The 25043-nt window shown below is 48.7% G+C and overlaps 1 protein-coding gene across 1 annotated transcript in view; it reads right to left on the reverse strand.

Moving 5' to 3' along the window:
* The window catches only part of Gpr107 (G protein-coupled receptor 107), a 61669-nt gene that overhangs the window by 11515 nt on the left and 25111 nt on the right, over positions 1–25043 (reverse strand). The window contains exons 10-14 of the mRNA XM_048432021.3: positions 21758–21833; positions 20503–20576; positions 19764–19881; positions 16641–16771; positions 13834–13877 (exon numbers count right to left, since the gene is read on the reverse strand). Of these exons, the coding sequence (XP_048287978.1) occupies positions 13834–13877; positions 16641–16771; positions 19764–19881; positions 20503–20576; positions 21758–21833 (443 nt within the window). The remainder of the gene's footprint in view (positions 1–13833; positions 13878–16640; positions 16772–19763; positions 19882–20502; positions 20577–21757; positions 21834–25043) is intronic.

Below are 25043 nucleotides of genomic sequence, written 5' to 3' on the forward strand. Positions count from 1 at the left end.
CAGCCCTGCAGTGCAGCTGAGGGACAGCTGCCCCCTCCGCCAGAAGCAGCACCAGGGTGGCCCACAGACCCATCTGAGGGCCTCTCACAGGAGCAAATGCAATCAACTCTCAAGTGCACTCGGGAAACCTCACTTCCATTTCCCTTACAGGCTTCAGAGTTAAGTCCTTGGAAATCAGGCTCCTTGGCTAAGCTTTCCCTTCAAGAACGCTCAAGGTCAGCCACACCGGGACACCCAGCTTCCTGACACTGCCTATAGCTATGAAATATTGATGACCACAGAGAGTAGCCTGGCTCCCTCCCCGATTAGCAACCCTTTCATTCATCACAGCCTTCCTGCAGGAGACAAATTAATTTTGCTTAACAGCATTCAATTACTGATTCAGTTTAAGAATGGGACTGTGGGTGGCAGACATTCAAATTTCTTCTTTCCTTCCCCTCTGGCTCATGATGAGTGGGGGAACGAAGCTTAGGATGCTCACAGAGATTCCAGGAACCCTAAGTCATTAAGGGTGCTGCCAGGTCTTCTGAGAGGCAGCCTTTCCAGAGAGTTCCAAAGTCCAGAGACACACTGGCTTTTCATGTGTGCTTGTGTGTGTAGTCATGCATGTAGGAACAAGCACACACACCCAGGAAGCAAGGGAGGTGACAATTGGCATATCACCCAACACTCTCAACTCTGCATCTCCGAGAATCAAGGGTTTTTTAAAATAAGCTCTCTGGTTCTCACCCTTTGTTTGTCCAGTCAATACTAGTTGACCAAGTCCTGACTTGTACCAGGCACTGGGTACAAACAGTGCTCTGAGCAGTTGCCGCATCATCCCGGCTGTCGGGGACACCCAGAGGCTGGGAGGGGTGTCATTGAGGACAGATGCTAAATTTGAGACACACGAGGTGAATCAGACTATCCTAGAGCTTCCACCATATTCTGCGGCAGAGTCAGCCAAAGCTTGAGGGCATTACACCTTGTCACCCAGGGCAACCACTAATTTTCTCTGTTCCTAAATGGCCATAAAGTGTTTAGTGCTCTCAAGTTCTCTTCCCAACTCTGCAGGCTGAAGGAGTCCTGAAGATGGAAGCTTTGCACCCGGAGAAGTGACTGCCTGGCAGGGGTGTCCTGCTCTCCTTCTCAGAGTCCCGGGTGCTGGGAAAGGGATAAGCTGACGAAGGATGGGGCCAGGCAGTGGAGGATGAGGCAGGGTTTTCCAGGGGAGTCAGGCAGGCAGGGAAGGAACCAATGAGCCCTATTGTGGAACAGTCTCATGGACAGGCAAGAGAGGGACTCAGCATGCTAGACCTTGGGGAGGCTGGCAACAGGGCTCGACAGAGAGTAAAGTAAAGATACAAGACCGTAAACTTGTCATTACTGGTTCTGAGGACCCCCGGGAGTTTTAACAGAGAAAGTAAGAGCCTAGCTGAGTGAATGCCCCTGGAGATGTACAGTGACTGGATGTGGTCAAGACAGCAAGCAGCAGGGTCAGCCAGACACTGTGGCAGAGACTAGGAAGGAGTCCCACGGGGAACTATGAAGGACACGGGGCAGGAGGGGGTGTGAGGAAGGAGAGTTAGAGCAGAGTGACACGCTGGCACCCCATCACATGCCGTGATGCCACACCTCCAGGCTACAGACACTCTCTGAAGGGAGGTAGGCTACAAACAACGCTCTAATTGAGCTTGTGTGCCTGGCGCCCTCACACCAGACAGTTCACTACAGAACACTGCCATGTTACCCAGCATCCCAGGGCTGACAAATTGGTCTTGGAAGAATGTGAAGAGCTCCAGGCCATTTCCCAAAGCAGTCACAACGACATCGTTGCTAACACCATGGCATTAGTTAGCACTGCTGCTGGCAGGGACCAGGCCCCTCAGGCCTCAACCCTGTTAGTCAGTTCTCTCTAGCCATCCCTGCAAGCGTGTATGTGGAGGTGAAACAGGACAGAAGAACACAAAACACACAGGCACAGTGGAGCTGTATGTCCAGGGTTCAAACCTCAATTCTTTTGCCAGTTCTACTCATGTGATACTAAGCAAGTCATCTACCCTCTGTCTGAACTTCAGTTTGTTCATCTGTTACGGCAGGAACAATAATATCTACCCATGGGGTCACTGGGGTAATCGGCAAGGTAATACAGGCACCAAACAGCTCAGTACCTGGATGTTGTTCCAAGTTTATCAGAATCCTGTCAGGATTACATAGGGCTAGCCTGCATCGAAGGTGGCCACAATGACTGGCAGAAACCCAGACTCTAGTATTACTGGAACAAAATGTGAACCTGGGACTGCTAGCATGCCCAGGCTCTCCTGGAAACAGTGCAACCTGCTATATGGAATTGATGAGTCAGGGCACAGGGCAGAGGACCAGCCGCAAGGTGAAACCTTCCAGCATCATGAGAAGAGCAGCCAGCAGCAGGTCACAACCTGGAATCCCAAGCCTCCCTTTCTTTTCTTCCAAAGATTTCCTGGGAGTTTAGGAGGCTGACAGCTTGCTGCTCCCTGGACCACAGGGAGCTGGGCTCTCATGGGAGTCATAGTTTGTGGAGACTTGGCTGGCTATTTCTGACTCTGCTACATTGGAGTAGCAAAATATGGTCAAAGAATGAGCAGGCCAGAGGGAGTCAGGAGCCCTCAGTTCCAGCCCCTACTCCATTGTAAGTACACATGCCTGCCCCTGACCTGTGCATCCTCCTCCTCATCTGGAGGGAAGCTTCTTTAAGGCAGAGGCTCCTCCCCAGGGAGCACCAAAGTGGCCAGAGCTTCATTAATTAAAGCATTTTGCTTGCTTGTTTTCAAGACAGGGTTTCTTGATGTAGCCCTGGCTGTCTGAGAACTTGGTCTGTAGAACTCAGAGATCACCTGCCTCTGCTAGGGTTAACGGCATGTGCTGCCATCACCATCACCTGGCATAAATTCAAGGATTCTTAGGGAATCTGGCCCAGGCCCAGCTGTGGAGGTTGGAGATCCTGCTGGGAAGGGAACAGGCAGCATGGCCACAGCTCCAGGGATCCTCGAGTTAGAGACCCCCCACCACCACACCAGACTCTTCTCCTCCTGCCCAGAGGAAATGGGCCACAAGTGGAGCCTGAAGCCTGGCTAAGGCATCATCCTGTCAATGCCCCCAGGTCAAGAGTTCACACACAGCTGCTACAGAAGGTTCCCTAGACTGCCACCTCCTCAAGCCAGGGTGACCAAAAAGACCAAAACGCAGGTGGCAGCTATTTGGGGAGGAGGAGCAAGAGCCATTTGTCTTCAGGATGCAGCACCGAGAGCTGCCGATGGTCTTGGAAACAGCCCCACACCATGTCACACAGGCAAGCCTAATTGCTCTCTGCTGGGGACTGGTCAGGAGGTTAAAGGGGGCCTGAATTTTGATTCCTAGAATCCACGAACTGAGATTAAAAACAAACTCAAGTGTGTCCCTTTGACTCCCCTCAATGGGAGCTCTATGACTTACACATGTTCTCCCACTCCCTTGCATATGTATGCATGCATGTGCACACATACAAATAATAGATAAGGTAAAACTAAGGGCCAGGAAGATGGCTCAGTAGATAAAGGTGACTGCTATATACCTGACAATCTGACCTCATCCCTGGGAGTCACACAGATTTAACAGAGTTGTCCTCTGACTTTCACAACTTCACCCTAGCACATATGTGTATGATATGTATGCACACATGCACGCACACACACACACACACAGAGACTAAGAGAAAAAATTCAAAAATAAATAAAATGAAGGACATGAAAGGAGGGAAATGTGCTGAGAAAGGGGTCCAGGAGGGAGGGTGACAGAAGAGACGGAGCAGATGTAAACAAAATATACTAGACATGGATGAAGTTGACAATAAATTCAAAACCATTTCTAAAAGGGAATCGGAAAGGGAGTTCTGCTGCTATAAGCAAGCATATGCTGCTCCTGCAGAGGACCCAAGTCTGGTTCCCAGCATCCATACAAGCTGGCTCCCAACCACCTGCAAATCCAGTTCTGGGGGATCTGATTCCATCTTCTAGACTCCTCAGGCTCTACACACATGTGCAGAACCAACCCCTGCCCTCCCAGACACACATGAATATACAGAATTAAAACTTTTTCAAATCTTAAAACTAAACCCCCAAGAAGGCCAGAGACTGCTCACACCTGCCCCAGCTGACTTCCTTTGAAACTACCCAGAAACAACGAGAACCACCGCGACTGTCACTGTCTGCTGAGGGTGCCCCCACTGTGCCATTTCTTCTGCTTCATCTCACAGGCTCCTTAGAGATGTGCCTGGTGAAGGCTAGACAGACTCAGCCTGTAAGTGGAGAAGTCAGGCCTCAAGCCCAAGGCCACCATCCTTAGCACCAAGTTCCCTCTGCCTACACTCCACTGACCACTGCCATCAGGATTCTTGCTGGTGACTGCCAGGGCCGTTCTCAGCAATGACTGATGACTTATAGGGCACGCAGAAGCAAAAGCCTAGGACAGCTTATGAATCTTTGTCTCAGTGTGAAGAAAGTCCCAGACTTAAGACATGGCTTCCTCACACTTCCCCGTTTCTCCCTGCTGTGCCATGGAGGCAATTCTTACTCAAACACAAAAGCTGAAGGAGTAGGTTTTGGCCAGCAGCATGAATCGCTCAGACTCACTCTGAGCCAAGGCCCCGTCCTCCATCTGCTTAAGCTGCAGCTCAAGCCGACTCTGCAGAGAGCAGAAGAGCTCTGTGCATGCTCACACGCTGGCCCCATGGCCTATGCACAGCCTTGCTATCACCATCACTGTCAGCAATGAGACAAGCCCCAAGCCCCAGAGATCTGGGACTACTCTGGCCTTAAAGTGTTAACGGGAGCCCTACAGCCTCCATGAGGAAATCCACTGACAAATATCGGACAATTTGGGGGAGCGAGCACAGGGAAAGGGGCTGTAACCACCAGTAAGGGCAATAAGATGTTGCTCAGAGACAGCCTCTGAGCTAAGTTACTCAGAGCACAGGACACTTTCCTCTTCAAGCCATCAGAGATGTGAAAAGTGATTAAAATCTATTCCTACATGCATTTCAAGCAACAGCCCAAAGATGTCAAAGGTGAGCTGACCCATTGGGGCTGTGCACCTGCGCCAGACCGTATCTTCAACAATAGAAATGCTAGTTGGACAGCTGGACAGGTGACTCAGGCCTAGAGGATAGCTCCAGTTTCTCAGGAGCTTCAAGAGAAAATCTCTAGTCTAGAAGTTTGGGATTAGCCCAGACATTAAAGTAAAAACCCAAATTCAAAGACCACAGGGCAGGGGAGTGCAATGTTCCTCTTTCCCTTGGCCTCCAGATCCCATCCATCATCAGTACTGCTCAAGGAGGGGTACAAAGGGCTGGTCCAGACTGGCTGGCTGTGCCTCCACCTCTCCAGCAGCACAGCATGCGGCTGCAGAGAACGAGCTCATCAGATGGACACAGGAGAGACAGCAGCCAAGCTTGAGCGCATGTCACCCTCAGCTCTCCACTGCAGTTACGACCAGCAGTGAGCCAGGATGAAGGTCACACCTCTGCCTGTTTGATAACACAGGCTCCCAGTGCAAGCAATGATCTCTGGGTAGAGTCTGACCTTCCTGGACTACTGCAGTAATCAGTCAGGAAGAACAAGCTGCAGTTCTGAGACATGCCAGCAGCTCGGGGCAGAAGAAGCAGGCCATGAGGGGGCAGCCAGCAAAAAGCGGGCACACTGAGCTCCTGATACTTAATGAAGTGGTGCGTCTGCCATCCGCTGCTTCTCAGTCTGTACTGGGAGAAGCCCCTGGGCTCTGGGTTGTGTGTTGCTTGACCTCAAGATGGCACTATTTATTAAGTAAGGGGTTAATTATTTCATAGTGTTGGAAGATACAAGTTGGTAACAATTTAGGAATTTTTAATGTGTCTGAGGGGAAAAAAACCAAGTTTTTGGTGGATAACATATTAAATAGCTTGTTTTAAACTGGCTTTATGAGACATTCTTTCTATTGCTCTCTCTGAGCTGTGCTTGAGATTTTTCTAGGATCCTGAACCCTCTGATAATGTGTAAACAACTGCCCCCACAGTATGCAGTCCCGCAGGAGCCCTGGAGGAGTCATCTGCAGACACCATGTGCACAACAGCTTGTGTGAGGGTCCTGAGAGCAAGACAGAACACTTTGAGGCTTTTATGGGCCCACTGTGGGCCACAAGAGAAACAGGCACCTTTCAGGTGTTCCTGGGACAGCTCCAGGAACGGGAGAACACGACTGCAGGCAGCGTCTACCAGGCTGCAGGAAGCAAGCACAACACCCTGGGAAGCAGCTCCAGACTGTTGGCCATGGTATTCTGATGTCCTTAGCCACACAGGGTCAAAAGGAAGGTGACAATGTTCTGTGATCAAATAAGGGAAATTATTTCTTGGCCTCTTCTGTTACAAAACCCTGTTCTAGAGCTAGAGAGATGGCTCAGTGGTTAAGAGCACTGACTGCTCTTCCAGAGGACCTGGGTTCAATTCCCAGCACCCAGATGGCAGCTCACACCTGTCTATAATTCCAGTTCCAGGGAATCTGACACCCTCACACCAATGCACATAAAATAAAGTTTTGTTTGTTTGTTTTTTTAAAAAACCCTGTTCTAGGTGACAGGGTCCAACAGCTTGGCCTCAGCAACAGTGCATGCAAAGGCACTGTAGGGCAGGGAAGCACATAGCTGCACCCAGCTCCACGGGTGTCCCCACAGCAGGCAGGGAGACTTGGAAGTATATCTGGGAGGGCCCCTCTTCTCTTGGCCTCTTCCCTGAGGGCTTCCAGCTCAAGGCTCTAGGTTTCCCCTGGCAACAGCCCTCACTTGCTGCCCACAGCATCGTGCATGGCATCATGCAAGTGAAACTGAGGCTGGACAAGCCTGTTGCAAAGAGACACTGAAGTGAAAGCGCTGGGGGAAATGTGCTTACGAACCACTAAAGCCAGCGCTCTGCTCCATGTTCAAAGGTGTCTGCTAAGGACAAGTACAGTCCCTCAAGAGACACTAACTAGATAACAAGAAGTACAGTCCCCCACAAGACACTAACTAGTTAAGGGGAAGTACACAGTCCCCCACAAGACACTAACTAGTTAAGGGGAAGTACACAGTCCCCCACAAGACACTAACTAGTTACGGGGAAGAACACAATCTCCCATGAGACTAACTAGTTACGGGGAAGTACACAGTCCCCACATGACAGGCGACAAAGGACATCAGAGCAGTCTAAGGCTTGACGAGCACAGTTCAGGCCACCAAGCTGGGATTCAGCAAAGTCTTAAAAGCAACCAACGTTTACGCTGAAATACAAGGCCAGGCCAGCAGTCAGTACCAGTGCATGCTATATGTGGTCTTAAACATGACATCTCTTAAATGTCTAAAGTAGCCGGGGGTGGCAAACTTTGTCTGTGCAGGGCAGGAGAGCAGATGTTCAGCTCCGTGGACCCTCAGATCCCTGTGACTACCCAGCTCTGCCACTGCAAACAGCCATGGCTACAGTCAAACACAATACTATTTATAAAAACATGCGGGTACAGCTGAGTTGTTACGGTTGTCTAGTTTGATCTTCAGCACCCATAAAAATGGGCGTGGTGGTACATGTCTGTAACCCCAGCACATGGGATGTGATAGAGGCACATGGATCATAACTAAAACACAGCATGATCCAGTGAAAACATGGGCAAATGACTTGAAATAACATTTTCCCAAAGAAGACACACTAATGGCCAATGAGCTCCCGAAGTCCGGATGGCATCACTAATCACCACCAAACGCAAAGGGAAAGCGCACTGAAGCAGCACATCACCCTCGCTACGAAGCTGTACAAAGCCTGCTCCATCACAGCGGGCAAGGCATGGTGGCAGTGTCACTGGTCACTGTGTCCGCAGTCAGGGCGCAGAGACAAAGGCTGGTTCAGCTTGTTTTCTCCTTCTTATGCAACCTGAAACCCCAGCACAGGGATGGTGGTCCCCACATTTAGAGTAGATCTTCCCACCTCAATATCCTAATCTAGATAACCCTCACAGGCATGCCCGAGATTTGTTTCCACGGTTAAACCACCATCTGTTGTGGCAAATAGACACCCGGAAGGAGAGTCTCAGTGAGTCTAGATCAGGTTGGCCCGTGGGAGACTGTCTTGACTGATAACTGATGTAGGAAGACCCTGTCCATTGTGGGAGGCACCACTCTCTATGCAGGAGGTACAGAACAGTGTAAGAGAGGAGAAAGGTAGCTAACAAGAAGCAAGTAGGCAAGGATCTATGTTGCTTCTCTCTGCTCTTTAGTGTGAATGTGCTGTTTCAAGTTCCTATCTTGACTTTCCCCAATAATGAACTGTAGCCTGGAACTGTAACTCTAAACTTCTTTTCTACCTTTCTAAAAGTTTCTTACCAGGGTAGGTTTTACAGTACCAGAAACGAAACTAGAACGGATGGCAACAGAACAATAAAAACAAAAATGGGCTATGGATGTACACCCCTGGGTGGGCAAGTGCTGAGCACTGAGAACCTCAGTTCAATCCCTGACATACATCAAAAAACCTAGAAAGTGCTGGTGATGATGTGGAAGAGTCAGAATCCAACATGGAATCTGGGCAAGAATGTATAATGGCGCAGATACGTTGGCAAACAGATACAGGAGTACCATGAGATTCAGTGTCACCTTTAAGCAGATACAAACAACACAGCAGACCTAAACAGGTATGTCTACACCCAAGTTCACCATAACTAAAAGGTGACAGCAACTCAAATGACCCTTGACACATGGATGGTGAATGAAAAAAGGTGCATACATATAATGCGATATTAGTCAGCACTAAAGAGCCAGGAAATTCAGGCCCAGGCTTTCGATGTGGACCAACTTTAGGAAACTGCTAAGCTGAACAAGCTAGACACAAAAAGGCAAACAGTGCAGATAACACTAACATGAGGTCCCAGAAAGGGTGACAGTGGAGGTGGAACCATGATTAAGGAGTGGGAGGGCACAGTTTCAGTTTGAGAAGTTAGAAAATCGGCGATGGACAGTGCTGACAGCTGCACAACCATGGGAACAGAAGAGCACAGAACTGGACACTCAGAAACAGTTCAAGTTTAACACTATATATACCTCACCAAGCAGCAACCGGGGGCTAGCACATCTCAAATAAATACAAGTGTCCCGGGAGTGAGGAACATTCAAAAGGCCCCGATTCTGCCTTCTGAAGTTTTGCCCCTGTCTGCCTGTGATGTCACCTACCAGGTGGAACCCAGTGTGACGTCATGGATCAGGTGGAGCACACTGTTTCAGTGAACAGCACTGCTCTCAAACACTGAAGCACTTCTAAATCAATCCCACACTGGCAGTGTTCCTTCTGCATACCCTGGTGGGCTTGAAGAACTAGGACTCTGGCTCACGTGACAGCCGTGAACTCTCCTGTGCTGTACTTTGTCCTAAAAAGCACAACTTGTATCCGGCAATAAACACTGCCAGCTGTTTCCTCTGTGACATGCTCACTTCACTCATTCCCGAGTGACACAGTGGCTTCTCACTCACTGCAGTACCGGTGTCCTCTCCATCCTTCCACACTGCATATAAAGACAGGCACTGGGCCTGAGACTTGATATAACTACTTGCTATATCATTACAGACATTCTGAAAGGACACAAACCTGGGTCACCCCACAAGTAGTGCCAGTAAAGAATTTGGTGGCTTGGTTGGAGAGATGACTCTGAGGTTAAGAGCACTCACTGCTCTTGAAGAGGACCTCAGTTTGATTCTCAGCATCCATGTGGCAGCTCACAGTCTATAGCTCCAGTTCCACAGAATCTATTACCCTTTTCTGGCTGTCAAGGGCACCAGGCAGTATATGGTACGTGCACACGTGCACACACACACACACAGGCAAGATACCCACGCACAGAAAATAAAATATTAAAAATAACTCGGTGAATGCTGTGATGTGGGGCTACTGCCCCATCTCGCATAGGCATCGCTGTTCAATCTGTTGGTGAGGAGCTCCATGTGATGGTTTGAGTAAGAATGGCTCCCATAGGCTCACATACATGTGGCCTTGCTGGTGGAAGTATGTAACTGGGATGAACTCTGAGATTTCAAAAGCCCGTGCCAGGTCCAGGCTCTCTCTTCCTTTGTCTGGATCAGGATGTCTCTCTCAGCTATTTCTCCAGCACGATGTTAACATGCCTGCCACCATGCCCCCTGCCATGCTGATAATGAACTGAACCTCTGAAACTGTGAGCAACCCCCAATGAAACGTTTTCCTTTGTTAGAGTTGATGTAGTCATGGTGTCTCTTCTCAGCACAGTGACTAAGACACTATAATGTCAGACTTGAAGCCAACGTGACCCAAAGACCCCCGAGAGTGCTGAAATGACGTCCTAGGCCAAGGTCCCTTTCTGAACATGGTGGCCACTCAGAACAAGGCCATGCCTCCACCAGCCTATAGTTCCACTCACACCCCATGTTTCTAAAGCACATGGAAAATGGAAGGTTCTTTGGAAAACTTCCCCTGCCTTTCCCTCAGAAAAAGAAAGTAAAAACTAGAGGTAGGGCCACCAATCAAGTTATGTAGTGTATTCACGAGTCAGTCCTGTCAGGTCACGTCAGAGAGAGCTGAGAGAGCAGGAACCTGGTTGCAGGTTCCAAGGCCAAGCGGTCAGCAGATCTTGGCAGAAGGCTGAGCATGGGCAACCACCGTGCCCCTCGAAGGCTACAGACTGCAATGACAGAAGACCCGAGAGAACCCCCAGTGTGTGGTGGAAAAGAAAAAGGCAGGGGCTCGGGCAGTTTCTCCTTAATGGTTTCCTTTGTTCTTCCTGAAGTTCAGCCAAAAGGAAACCAGAGACAAAGGGGTGCACACGAGCTCCACACACACTCCTCGGGAGTCATGCTGAGCAGCATTTTTGCTCACGTGGTCTGCACTACACCTAAACGTGCTGAAGTCACTGCTGAGGCCAGGTGACAGATCAATGGGTGACGAGATGAGGAGAGGCAGTGGGATGCCAGGCTTCGTCTGGCCTCACGTCTCCAGATCCTAGAGCAGACCTTCCCACAGAGGGTGACCAAAGGTCTGGAAGAACCATTGCCCACCCCTTAGTCAGGGCCATATGGTGGTGACACTGACCCTGACCTGCTGGCAGAGTGCTGGTCCCATGCTTCTCTGTGGGGGGCTTCCACTGGGGAACATGGCTTGCTGGACTATGGAAGTTACTTTTCAAAGAACAGAGTGAAATACACACTTGTGGATCAGCTCAAAACCATCCTACAGAGATGACATCTTCATTTTGCCTCTCACCCTTCTGTACATACACTTCCTCATGGGAAGAAGCCAGGCTGTTTTCATAAATGTAGAAGTCTCATACCACCACCTAGTGGAAGATAAAGGAATGACCTCCACGTGCCCTTGGTTTAGATTAACAATTGTTAACTGTTAGTCCTGACCCCTTCTCAGGAGATGCCTAAAACTATCTGCATATCAGATAGTTATAATTCATAACAGTAATAAAACCACAGTTATAAAGTAATAGTGAAAATAATTTATGGTTGGGGTCACCACAACATAAGGAACTGTATTAAGGGGTTCCAGCATTAGGAAGATTGAGAACCACCAGTCTAGACAGAAAATAACTTCTCCGTAGAGTCTCTTCATTGCAGAACCTGCTGTGCCATAGGCCAAGCCCTTTCTCGTCATCCTCAGCTAGGGTCAGTGTGGGCGAATCATCACAGACTAATCTCCAGTCACTCAGGGCCTTAAGACAAGATGGAGGACCAAGTGGGGAAGGCAGAGGCTAGAAGAAGCAGCGGAAGGAAGACAGCGATCTTAATTTAGAAGCACCAAACCATGCAAGGAAGAAAGTTATGAGACCGGATAACCAGTCCTACCCAGTGAGACCTGTCTCAAAAACAAACAAGCAAAAACAGAAAAGAAAGACAAAGGGCTGGAGTGATGGTGTGGCAGTTATGAGCACTGGCTGCTCTTCCCAGGTTCAATTCCCAGCACCCACATGGCAGCTCACAACCATCTGTAACTCATTCATATGGTATATGGCCTATTTGCAGGCAGAACAACACACATAAAGTAAATTTTAAAAACAAACTGTCCCATCTGGATACACTGAGGAACGTCCCTATGCATTAAGTTATAAAAGCAGTAAGTCACCTTTTAATATAACATACACAAAACAACAAAACAACAGGCTCAGAACATCCCTAGCAGCCAGGCAGGCTTTCCCCAAAGGCAGGGGCTTCCTCAGAACCCCACATCTACCTTGTTCATTCCCTCTGCAGGAGGCAGGAGGGCTTTGCCCGGGTCTGGATGTCACTGTTTGCATGCTGTGCAAACTGCCTGTACTACAGCTGCAGCTGAGGGCATGGGGGAGAGGGGCAAATGTCAAAGGCTTCGGAAGGAAAGAGGAGAAAGCACATGACAGAGAGGTTGTACTTCAGCATTAGAGAGATCAAAGCTGGCGCTGGGCACCAGCAGAGGCCACTGGGTACTGACTAGGCTCCGACCAGGGCAGTCTCAGATACAGGCTGCCCAGAGCTTCAGGAGCCTGGACAACTGTGTGGACTATTCTGGGATCAAGCTGAACAGAACATAAATAACCCAGGGAGCACACGCAGGTCTTGAAGTGAAGTGAAACCTCAAAGTCAGGAGTCATGCAATTCAACAAACACTAGGACATGGCAGGGGAGGGAGTGCAGCTCAGTGGCAAAGTCCATGTCTTGCTTCAATCTCAACACCAAAACCAGAAAATGGGGTGGAGAGATGGTTCAGCAGTTAGGAGCACCAGCTGTTCTTCCAAAGGTAACTCCAGTTTCAGGGGACCTGACTCCCTCACACAGACATACACGCAGGCCAAACCCCAATGTACATAAAAAGATAACTAAATCTTTTAAAACAAACACAAAAACAACCCCAAAGTGAAATAACTTGACATAAATTATCAAGTCTATGGAATTATTTGCAGCTAGTATATTATTTTCCACATATTCTAAAATGAACCCATATTCTTCTAACAAAAACAAAACAAAACAAAGGCTCAGAAAACTCCGGAATGCAGTCGGCTAAGCAATTTCATGTGTTCCAGGAGCACTGTTCTTCCACCAGGTGGGCCAGTCCACAAACTGGTGCAGACCAGAAACACACCGGTCACTCCCCAAAACACAGAGGGAAGTGGTGGGACACCAGGCAATGCTGAAGTCAAACAAACATGGGCACACAGTGTGCTGCAGTAACCAGAAGCATGCTGAACACTGTCATCTCTACCAGTGGGACACAGCTCTTTGACCCTTCCCAGACCCCAATATATTTCACCAAGACAAGATTTTCTACTGGATTTAGTTTAGAAAAGTGAAGATCTCGGGCCTATTCCCTATGCTAGGATGCCTCACCAGCCTTGATGCAGAGGGGAGGGGCTTGGTTCTGCCTCAACCTGATGTGCCAGGTTTAGGTGACTCCCATGGGAGGCCTTAGCCTTTCTGAGGAGTGGATGCAAGGTGTTGGGGGGAGTGGGAGGAGGGGAGGGAGGAACTATGGTTCATATGTAAAATGAATAAGAAATGTAAAATAAGAACCAAAAAAACCCCAAAATTTTAAATAATTTTTAAAAATGTAAATATCAATCAATCAATAAATAAATAAATAAAATGTAAATATCACAATCACAATGGACAGTAGGACACAGGGCTACTTCCCCAGGCCTCAACTGTCTCTGTCACCCAGCACCTGCTTCCCCACCACACCATCCCTGCTGCCCCTACAGAGTGAGTCCCCAATCCCTGCCTGTCCTGTGCCCCAGTTCTCAGCGGGACAAATGCCAGTGCAGTGGGAGGGATACAAGGGAGCATAAGGGAACTTGCCTTTTCCATCTGTGGCTGAGGCTTCTTGTAAATGTCTGATTGACCTAAAAATAACCATGTGGAGAGCAGAGGTTAGTAGAGGAGCCTGCATTCTCTTCTATTTCTGGCTCTAGTAGCTTGGGACCTGAACCCCCACTGTAAACCAAAAGGGTCAGACCAGATGACTGGACAGCATCCTCCTAACACAAGAGGTCTCTCTCTGCCAGACACATTTGGCCATTTATGGTACTCAAGCTGAGATGAGCTGCCCTCTGCTGGCAGAATCCGGGTCAGCAGGAGGGGCAGTGGAAACACCCATCATAAACCTTGGCTCTATTCCCCCAGCCACCCTGTCCCTAGAAGACAGTGATCATTATTGAGCAGCCCTGTCAGGGTGTAATGACCCAAGAGAAAGTCGTTGCTGATTCCTAAATTGAGGTCTAGCAGCTGTGCAGGTCTAGGGCTTCATGTAAACTCACTGCACTTGGTAAGATTTACAGCTCTGGAAAAGGCTGGCTCTGGCAGCGCTGCAATGATAAATGATCACCATCATTATGCTCCAGGAAGGGGACATTAACGTTATTAAAGATGCCACAAAGCCAGGCTCTGTGGTGCATGCCTGCTATCCCAGCACTCAGGAGGACACTCAGGCCAGACAGAGCTACACGGTGAATCCCCACTCAAAGAACAAGACAAACTAAGAAAGACTTGGAGCTGCAGGCACAGCTCACAGCCACAGGGGAAAGCCTGCATTGAGCAGACAGACAAGGAAGGACAATGGAGGCAGGTGAGGGATCTGCAGGTGGGGCTCCTGGTCTTATGTTGACCCTGTTATCTACAGATAAATCACACCTAAAAACCTCAGCAAGGTACTGCCCCCAAACTTCATGAGAAAGTGAACACACGAATGCTATCAGCATGAAGGTGGTTTATGTTGCTGTTGAACAAAGGCTGGCTGAATCAAATGCTACATAAATTTAATAGTGCTATTTATTTGTAGTTAAATCTTGATGTGTATGTGTATGCACACCCCCATGTGGAGGTCAGAGAACAACTTGCTGGTATTGGTCATTAGGTTTGGCAGCTACTGAATCATCTCACGGGCCCACTGATGCTGTCTCTTCTGTGTTTGTTAACATCTCATCTCTTGCATCAATTTTTAGGATGTGCATAAGGAATATTGCCATTGGGTACCTTCTCAGTGCATGATCAAGTGACAAGAAATGACCACTGGTGGCTTGATGGATCTATACTTGCAGTGGTTTGAATGAGAATGCTCTCCCTACCTCATTCCCCAAAGACACATACACTTGAATACTTGGGCCCCAGTTGGTGGAAGTGTTTGGGAAGGATTAGAAGGTGTGGTCTTGTTGGAGGGGGTGTCACAAAAGGTAGGATTTTGAGGTTGAGTTAGTGCTTTCTGCTTTCTACTTACAGATCAAGATGTGAGGTCTCAGCTACTACTCCCATGTCATGCCAGCCTGCCTGCTGCCATGCTCCCTGCGATGATGGTCATGGACTCTTAACCATCTGAAGTCATAAGCCCAAAATAAACTCTTTCTTCTATAAGTTGCCTTGGTCACCGTATCTTATCCAAGGCAACAGAAAAGCAACTAAGACAATGCTCATCTGGGACCCTTGTACTTTAGTGTTCCAACAATGACAGACGCTAGGAATAGGACCTAGCTTCTGCTTCTCAGCAAGGTCTTTACTACCTGAGAACAGCACTAACCATCCTGATGGTAACAGGGCAGGATGGTAGGGCAGCTGAGGAGACTGCATGGTAGTGGTCTCATCCCCATTTCTTTTTTTCTGAGACAGGATCTCATGTAGCCCAGGCTGGCCTCAAACTTGTTATGTAGCAGAGGATGATCTAGAACTTAGGATCCTTCTGCCTCTACTTCCTCCATGCCAAGATTACAGATGCACCACACTGCCACGTTATATGGTATTGGGGAAGGAACCCATGGCTTCAAGCATGCTAGGCAAGAACTCCGCCACCAAGGCCACATCCCAGCCCTCCTAGTTCTCTATACCAGCAGCGCTATTCATATAGAACAGGAATACTTGTGTTATACAAAAACTAGGGGAGGGTGACTCTAACTAGAACCAGGCTCTCAGTAATTATAGTAGCGGGACCCGACAACCTTAGGATTCTGGAAAGCACTGACTTACAGCAGTGGATGCTGCCAAAGAACCTCACGCCCTCAACACTAACAGAGCATGGATTGCGCTGTAGAAGCTGTGAGCCAGACACTAAGGATGAGCAGGGAGCTGTGTTGGCATCAGCCTGCTCTGTCCACCTGACTGCACTAACATAGCAACCTGCACCTCTCTCCCAGGATTCACGAAGACTGTCCTCCTCACAGGGCACAGCAATGACACCTCTTTTCACACAACTGAAGCACGAGCCGGAAGCCTGCCATTTCTGGGTCAGAGACGTCACTCTCCAGAGCCCTAACACCTGGGTGGCCTGAGAACAAGCACTAGTTTTATGTCAGAGTATATTCTCATCTTCCATCTAAACTGGCAAGAAGAAGGATTCTCCTACTCAGCCCTTACCAAATTCTGGCGGACATATTACATTTCCACTAAGCTTTCCCTTCTAGAACCTCTTGACTGGGTTAGAGCTGGGCCTTGTGGCCTATGGGCCAGACCAGCTCTATTGAAGTCCCCTGGTGACTCTCAGTAGCTAAGGCCTAGGGTACTGGAAGTCCCAGAATCCCAACCCTAGCTGTTATTTGGGGCAGCCTGGGGTCCACAGTGTTGTCTTTTCAGACACCCATGTGAGTCTGGCCGTGCGTGTGCTGCCTTTCTACGTCACTTACCACACCACTGGGAAGAGGATGGCCCCGCAGCACAGCAAGTCAACCAGGAACAGAGAGTCCTTCCACAAGCCATACTCCGTCGTGCCTTCCTCGGTAGACTCTATGATGATGTAGGCCACATTTGCCAGCACCTACAACAGGAGACGCCAAGGCATAAGTGGCTATGACAATGGCCCAAAGCGGGAAGCCCCTGTGGCTGCAGTGCTACTGTCACCCATAAGCCCGAGAACCCTGACTCTCAGCTCGCCAACCCCTGAACCTATCAGGTCTGTGACGGGTTCTAACCGCTGCTTGACCTCCAAAGTGGGTACAGCTTCCTCCTGGTCCTCTGCTGGGCTACAGAAACCTGAGCCTTCTCATATGATAGTTTGACTCCCTTACACTGCCATGGTGAAGAAATTATGTTAAGAGAGACACCCCAGGAACCTCAGCCGTTTCTCCTCTGTCCCATCAGGTCTTCCCAGTCCAGGATACAGACTCAGTGAAGACTACAATATCTCAAACCCCAGCCACCGACAGACTGCAACTAGGCCCCAGGTCAAGCCTACCAATAAAGATATCCCCCAAATCCCTGGCCCCCAGAAATGGAGATTTACTACTTGGTGTTGCTTCAAATCATTAAGTCTAGGGTGGTATATAGCAATGGGTAATGGGAACACTTTGCTTTGGCACTCAAAGCCTCAGGCAGTCCCAAAAGCTACTGGGCAGGTAGCACTTCACATCCCACATAGCCAGGATCCCAACACTCCTCAGACCCAGCTCTTCCTGAGATTTCTTGGTCCTCAGGAACAACAACTCTAAGTGGCTGATACAGAGAAGAGAGGTTGGAGCGGCAGGAAGTGTGGATATGAGACTGCTCCACTCCTCACACGGGCTAGCCAGTCAGGCCCTACACACATAGCCCTTCCTGAGGCTCATCTGCCTCGTGTCTTGCTTCTATTTCCACAATCGAGGCTTTGCCTTGTGATTTTAGCCCCACCCTTGGGCTCTCAGCAACAACGAAGAGTTTTCAGCTGGCTTAATTAAGATGCCACTGTGCATCAGGGAAGTTTCTGATTTGTGATACTTCCTCCAGAGAACCCACGAGCTGTGATGAAGAGATAATGAGGCAGGTTGAGGCTGGAGAGAGCACAGCAGCTAAGATACTTGCCAAGCAATCGTGAGGATCAGAGGTTGGATCCCAGCACTCATTTAACAAGCCAGGGGTCCTGAACACAATGTAACCCCAGCTTAGAGTGGGATGGAGACAGGATGATTGTTGGGCTTGCTGGTTTCTAGCCTAGTCTATAAACGGAACCCAGTTCACCCACACACTGCATGAAAGGCTGCTCCCAGAGGCAGTGCTGAGCCATGCCCCACAATCCTCTTCAACACCACTTTACTCACTCCTGCTGCAGGTAAGGGTTAGGGCGGGGCTCAGCAGTGTTTGCCTTGCCTGTCCAAGTTCCTGGGTTGCATGCCACATACCACAAGAAAAAACAAAGGAAAAAGCAAAGAAACTCTCTGGTATTCCTCATCGCAAAAGGAAGCTGCTTAGACCTTGGTCAGAACCTTCCCAGACCAGTCCCATTGTCTAAACACTAACTTCCTTATCTTTGGTTTCAAACATCCTTATTTCCTTGGGGTGATATTCAACATGGCCTTGCATGTTCACCTTTTAAGAGTCAGCAGAACAGAGGGTTCTTCATCATACCCAGCTCAAGTAGGGGGAGGAGTCAACGGACAAAACAGCCTGAATCTGCCAGAGGAGCATGAACAGCCCAGAGTGCAAGGAGAACTCAGGCTCTGCCATGACATGTAGGCCCATATTTCTACATGGTGTGACAGCCAAGTTTTTGGGCCACGGTTGGTATCCGAAGCAGTCACGTCCCCTTCCAGACAGGCTGTCAAAGCTCAGGATAAGCTGCTCCTTTGATTTGTAATTATGTAGATGCCTAAAAAGAGGTGTCAATTTCAAGCTAGTGACAGTGCTACAATGTGACTGTAGTCCTGCTACCCCAAAAACAAAATGTTAATAAACTTCCGCCTCAGTCTACCTTGGGGGATAAAAGGTGTTCGGATAATAAACACAGGTGATCTTCAGGATTTGAATGAACCCTGAGACTCCCTTCCAATATTGCTGTGTGAACTGTGTCTCAATTATTCCTGTGCCTCCATGTTGGTCCAGAGAGAGAAAAATAGTTTATGTTGGGGTATCGGACCCCAACAATGACACACCCACCAAACCATGGCAGGGCACGGAAACCCATCTGCCTGGAGCTGGCCCTGGTGGTCTGGTTCCTCTGACAGCAGTGTCTGTCACAGGTATCTGTGACCACTACTTTGTCTGTCACATTCCTTTTCTTAAACAACCAATCAAGCTCCATTTCCATTACAAGACCCTTCTAGATCATTCTGAATGATAACTTTCTCCCTGAAAACCTACAACTGGTTTAAGCCACAGGTCTGGGGCTAACCCACGCTTCTCCCTGCTTGCTGAATGCTACCAAGCAGCCAATCAACCCCCAGAGATGACCCGCACCAGGAAATTTCCCTCTTCCTTTCCTCTTCTGTCAATCACACCTATGCTATGATCTTAAACAGGAGGATCTGACCTCACCAAAGGCATGGCTGTGACCAGGCTGGGAAAAGGTAGCTGGCCATGTTGCCCTCAGTTCCAGTCTCTGCTTCCTTGCATGAACTGTTGGTGTAAGGCAAACCACAGGTCCTCCAAACACAGGGTGAGTTAAAAAATGTCAGCCCTATGTGGTTGACCACCATGCAGGGTATGTCCACCCTGCAGGAAAACTCTCTGAAGCTACTCAGTTCTGCAACACTGGAGGGCACCTGAGTCCACTCAGGAAGAGAACCCTTCTGCTAGAGGCAGCAGAAGCAGAAGGCATGAGAGCATTTGTTCCTCACTTCACCACAATCAAGGATGTTCTCTGTCTGAAGACGAGTAGCCACCAGGACTTCCAGCACACACCTGATGCCTAGGTCTGTCAGTCAGAAAGGGAGCCCCTATCTGCAGTCTGCAATGGTAGAAGCTCAGGACTCCAAGCAAGTTGACTCCCTACAGACAGGTCTAGAGCTGAATCCTGCCCAAAGCCAGGGAGGACTGACAGTCAGCCACAGTTCTAGTACCTGCAGCGGGATGACGATCATGAAGATCTTCTTGTCTTTATCAGACAAGATGTGCTTGATGAAGGCCCAGCCAGTGCCGATGAGAGCGATGGTGATGAACAGCAGCGCCCCCTTCAGACTGGAAGACAGAACATTTCACAGATACCAACAGGCCCCACAGACTCCAGTCCTGTAGGTCACCCTGTTTGACCCACCCTGTTGATGGGTTCCACACACCCCCAATCTCTTCTTTTCTTTAAGATTTATTTGTTACATATATGAGTGCTCTGTCTGTCTGTATGTATGCATGCCTGTAGTTCAGAAGAGGGCATCGGATTCCATTACAGATGGTTGTGAGCCAGCATGTGGTTGCTGGGAATTGAACTCAGGACCTCTGGAAGAGCAGCCAGTGTTCTGAACCACCGAGCCATCTCTCTAGCCACCGAATTTCTTTTTATTTATTTATTATTTTTTTTGAGACAAGATCTTACATAATCAAAGCTAGCTCAAATTTTAACTCAAAATGCAGTCAAAAATGATCTTGAACAAGTCCTGTCTCCACCTTCTGAGTCTAGGGTCATGGGTGTGCACCACTATGCCTGATTTCTACAGTACTGGGGATGGAGCAGAGGGAGTCATTCATGCCTGCCAAGCACTCTACCAACGGAGCCACATTCCCAGTTCTCGCCCATAAAGATTTTTGGAAGCCCTTTCGTGGTGCACACACTAGCGTCACTGTCTTGTGGGCCTGCATACTTACAGATGAGTTATGTAGTACACAACAGCCCAGCCTTCAATCGGGAAGCCCTGCGAGGAGATGTAGTGGTAGTCGATCTGAAATCAAACAGCTGTGTTTCAGAAAGGCTGTGCCATGAATCAATACATGTTTCTAGGAGACCTTGGGATGGGGACTGGGTTGTGCCCGCCCACCCCACTGTCTAATACCTCCACTGTCAAGTCACCAACAAGTACACCAGTATGCTAACATACTTAACTGAGAAAAGTTGACAGAGGCTTAAAAGACCCTAACACTCAGCCCAGGTCACTCTCTCAATTTACATTGGCAAATGCTCTCACTCCCCAGTCAAGCATGCTGTCTCGAAGTCCTACTGCTTACAGTTACAGGTCAGTAACAAGACCTGTGTACACAGACCTGACTTCACTTGGGACTGCCAAGCATTGTAACTTAAGGGGAAGACTGGCAGGACTGGGAAAGCTGGCCATGGCAGACAGCCCTCATTTTCTAAATGGTATCTAGATTTTAAAGTGGCTTAGGGCCCTCCCAAGAATCTGTTAACTTATATCCAAACGGGTAATTATCTAAGTAACTGTCATGTCCTGTTGTTTTTACTGGGTGCATTTTTGCTTTCTTCTGTGACTCCATTTTCAAGTGTAGCAGGAGAACCAACCACATGCATTTTATACACACCTTGCGGACCCAAAATTAGGGAAGCAGTGATCTTGGCTCCACAGGCAAGCTCATTTTGATGTGCACCAGTTCTCAGTACTCAAAGCTCAGTTCTTGGACTCCTGATCATTGTAAGTTTTATTTTTTTTCCTCCAGAAAGTTTACTAATACTGAACTTCACTGGCAGGAATACAAGGATGCTGAGTAAAGTGAGGGGAGCCCAGCAACGGCCCAGCAGAGAGCACACGCGTCTCCAGATGACAGGAACATGGGGGATGTGTGTTTGATGTGCACAGAGACCTACATTTGTAATCTCAGCACTCGGGAGGTCAAGCCAGGAGGATCACGAGTTCAAGGCCAGCCTGGACTACAGAGTGAGAGGGTCTCAAAAACAATAAGAACAAAAGTCAGTGTTCTGGAGAGACTGTAGCCCCTAAGTAGGTCAGGAGGTTGAGTTCACTGGCCCCACAGTTCTCTGCAGAAGGGACTCTATGAGAAACACATTCTTTCCCTTCGTCTCCCACATTTCCTCTGCCTTCTAACTTATTTTCCCAATCAGGTATGCTCATCCTTCACTTCATAAATGACCCCAAAGGCTAATACGTACTGCATGGAACACCAAAGAAAGAGACTTGGTGAAAGGAAGGGCCGCCATCAACCAGTGAATTTTAAACACATCATTCCTATAAAAAGAGAGAAAAAAAGAATTAGAAAACTCCACTTCTCGAATGGAACTCACTATGTAGACCAGGCTGTCCTAGAACTCACAGAGATCTGCCTCCCTCTACCTCCGGAGTGCTGGGAATAAAGGTGTGTGCCACCATGCCCAGCTTCATCAGATACATTTCTAAGCAAGCAGCAAGTACAACCTGAGCAAACCGCAAACAAAAAGCTACTTTGTTTCTTTCTACAATGTAGCTTTTGCCAGTAGGAATGGCCTCAGACCAGTCTGTGGTGGTTTAAATGAGAAGGGTTCCTATAGGTTCATAAAGCTGAATGTTTGGTCCCTCGTTGGTAAACTGGGAAGGATGAGTGTGTGTGGCCTAGTTGGTGGATGTGAGTTCTCTGTTGCTGCTCTGGTACCATGCCTGCTGCTGCCATGCTCTCCACCATGACGGGCATGGACTCATCCTCAGAAACTGCAACCCTCAAGTAAACTCTCCCTTCTGTACGTTGCCTTGGTCATGGTGTCTTATCACAACATTTTCAACACAGTCTAATGCAGTTAACTGGGAGCTACACACTACAGACAAGCAGGATGGCTGCTGAGGCAGGCTAGGATAGGCATCTAACACAGTCCACCAGCTTTCTCCCTGGAAACCACACTGAGTCAGTCACACAGGAATAAGCAGGGCAGTCCCAGAGACAATGTGAAATCCCAAGGAAGACAAAAAATGAGATCTAACTGCAAATGTCTGGGCCCAACACAGAAGGCCTGGGAGGTGGTCATGGTAACAGGTGAGGAGAAACTGCCATCATCATGCCCTTCTTTCCCACTTACCAGCCCAGTGGATAAAGTCCCTACCCTCATCTCCCCTCACAGGCTCCAGGTCACCCTTGGGCTCTGGGCATTAGACTCTTCTTCCTGTGTCTACCCCCACCCCTGCAGGTAGGAACTCCCGGCTGTTTTAGAGAAAAATAAAACTCTCAAAGTATATAAAACCTTGAATAAGAGCCAAGGCCATGTGTACACTCTCACACATCAAGAAATTGGCAACACCACACTGGTGAATAAGTGCATGGAATAGGAACAGTATAGGTGGCATGGTTTGCCACCATGAGGGGGTAAACCAATGTAGCAGACAAGAGAGTGCACAAGGAAGATCCACACATGCATAGAAGCTTGATGGAAGAGAAAGTGAGACCAACTTGATGGGAAAGGAAGACTGTTATGTGATTGTGGTGGCAGAAAATCACCTGGTACTACACGCAAAAGAAAGTAAAGCTGGATTCACTGCCCACTTATCCAATGGGATTCTAGAATAGCTCAGCCCTGAACGAAACACACCTTGTGACCTGGAGTAACAAAGGGCCCCTTAGATCCAAGAAGCACTACTGTAAAGACAAAATTAGACAGTGGGGCTCCATCACAGTCAAAACCTTCATTCAACAACACACACTGCTGACAGGCCGAGTGACCAGAATGACCAGAGACAAAACCCGCATGTGGAGCCAGGAAGGGGTTGGTCTAGAACACATAAGAGTTTTGTTCATGCAAAGCAGCTAGACAATAAGAAAATCCAACAGGAAAATATGCAAACAACATAGGCCTGCAATGATAGTCCCTAGCAAGAACATTCAGAGACACGGGAAGTAAGGCCCAGCAGTTACACACACCAGACTGGCACATATCAAGAGGTCAGCTGTGGTAAAAGGATGCTGACAGGGCTCAGGCTCCCCTGGCAAAAGTGGAAAATGGTGCAGCCACATGGTGGGCAATCCAACAACAATGCAACTCAGCCAGAGCAGGCCACAACCCTGTGGGTCTCCACTTGGGACTGTTCCTCAGAGGACAAGTCCCAAGGAGATCTCAAGGTTATGTCAGCACTGGGCTAGCAGGGACCGCAGTAGCCTGGCTATGGCCCTGTCTCTAAGGACTGCAGTACATGACAAAGCAGCCCATGAGACTCTGGATACAGACACAGCAGTACAGCTCATGGAAAAGGTGACACCGAATTTACGCAGCTGCCTCTGCAGACAACACTTTCGGTACATTTAACACAGAAGAAGAAAAAAAAAAAAACCAGACATTCCTTACAAATGTCCCAAAGTGTATTGTCAGCATATTGGGGTTACTTTCTTTCTTTTTTGGGGGGGGGTTACTTTCCATGGTTGGGGAAAAGTGGGTGAGGGACAGGAAGTAAGGGGGACGGTTACTTGGGAGAGGAGCATGCACAGAGCAATGATGAGACCACACCACACCATAAGCTGACGCACACTGGGCTTCTGGGCTTATTTCCTGGGTACTTTCCTGTTCTAGAGACTATTTACTTGAAAGTCAAAAAGGAAGTCAAGGCCAGAGCAGCCTGTCACTACTGAATGGCAGTGGGCTTTAGCGAGAATGCAATACTGCCCACTGTGAAAGGCCACTCTCACATCCTGTTAATGAAAGGCTCTGAAACCATGGCAACCTGGGCCTGCCGCTGACTCGGCCCTGATGACCTTCATCTCTGAAATGGCACAGCTCTACCTCAACAAGCCTAGGACAGCCGCCAACCTCTAAGCATGGAAAATCATCAGTTGCCTGCCTCTGCCAGCCCTCGCTCACACTTGGGTGCACGGCATAGTAAGCCTGAAAGGAGAGGCGGGCACCAGCAGGCAGCCCTGGCCTCCAGCCCCAGTGCGGTCAGGCTGTCTCTCACTTCTACTCTCTGGGCCTCAGTATACTTATGTGACAAAGATGTCTCATTCTTTCCAGCTCTATGAAGGTAACAAGTGTCTGTCCTAAAACTCCTGGCAGCCTTGGGGGTCACATGACTAAGTGAAACACAAACTTCCAACCTACGGACATCCACAGGCTATGACTATAGTTTAAATTGCATCTTTTTGGTGTGTACATATTCACACAAAGTTAAAAGTGTAACTGGCAAAAAAAATAGGTCAGCCCCACTTAACCACAGATTTAAAACCATAATCACTATTTTATCCAAGTGAGCCAAGACAATGACATTGCCGCTGCTAAACAAAGGAAAACGAAACACAAGGAAACACAGGCAAGTAAGGGGGTCTAAAAGTACCTCATTTGCACAGCATCCTGATGGGACAAAGACACAGAGCAGAGCTAAGGACATAAGAGGACCCGCAGAAAGAAGGGCAATCATTACTGCCCCAGTTTTGTAGATAAAGGAAGAGACACAGTGAAGAGAGGCGGACAGGAAGCCACAAGCCAAGCG

Source organism: Myodes glareolus, chromosome 21 (genome assembly GCF_982192425.1).
Source record: "Myodes glareolus chromosome 21, mMyoGla1.1, whole genome shotgun sequence".
NCBI lineage: Eukaryota > Metazoa > Chordata > Mammalia > Rodentia > Cricetidae > Myodes > Myodes glareolus.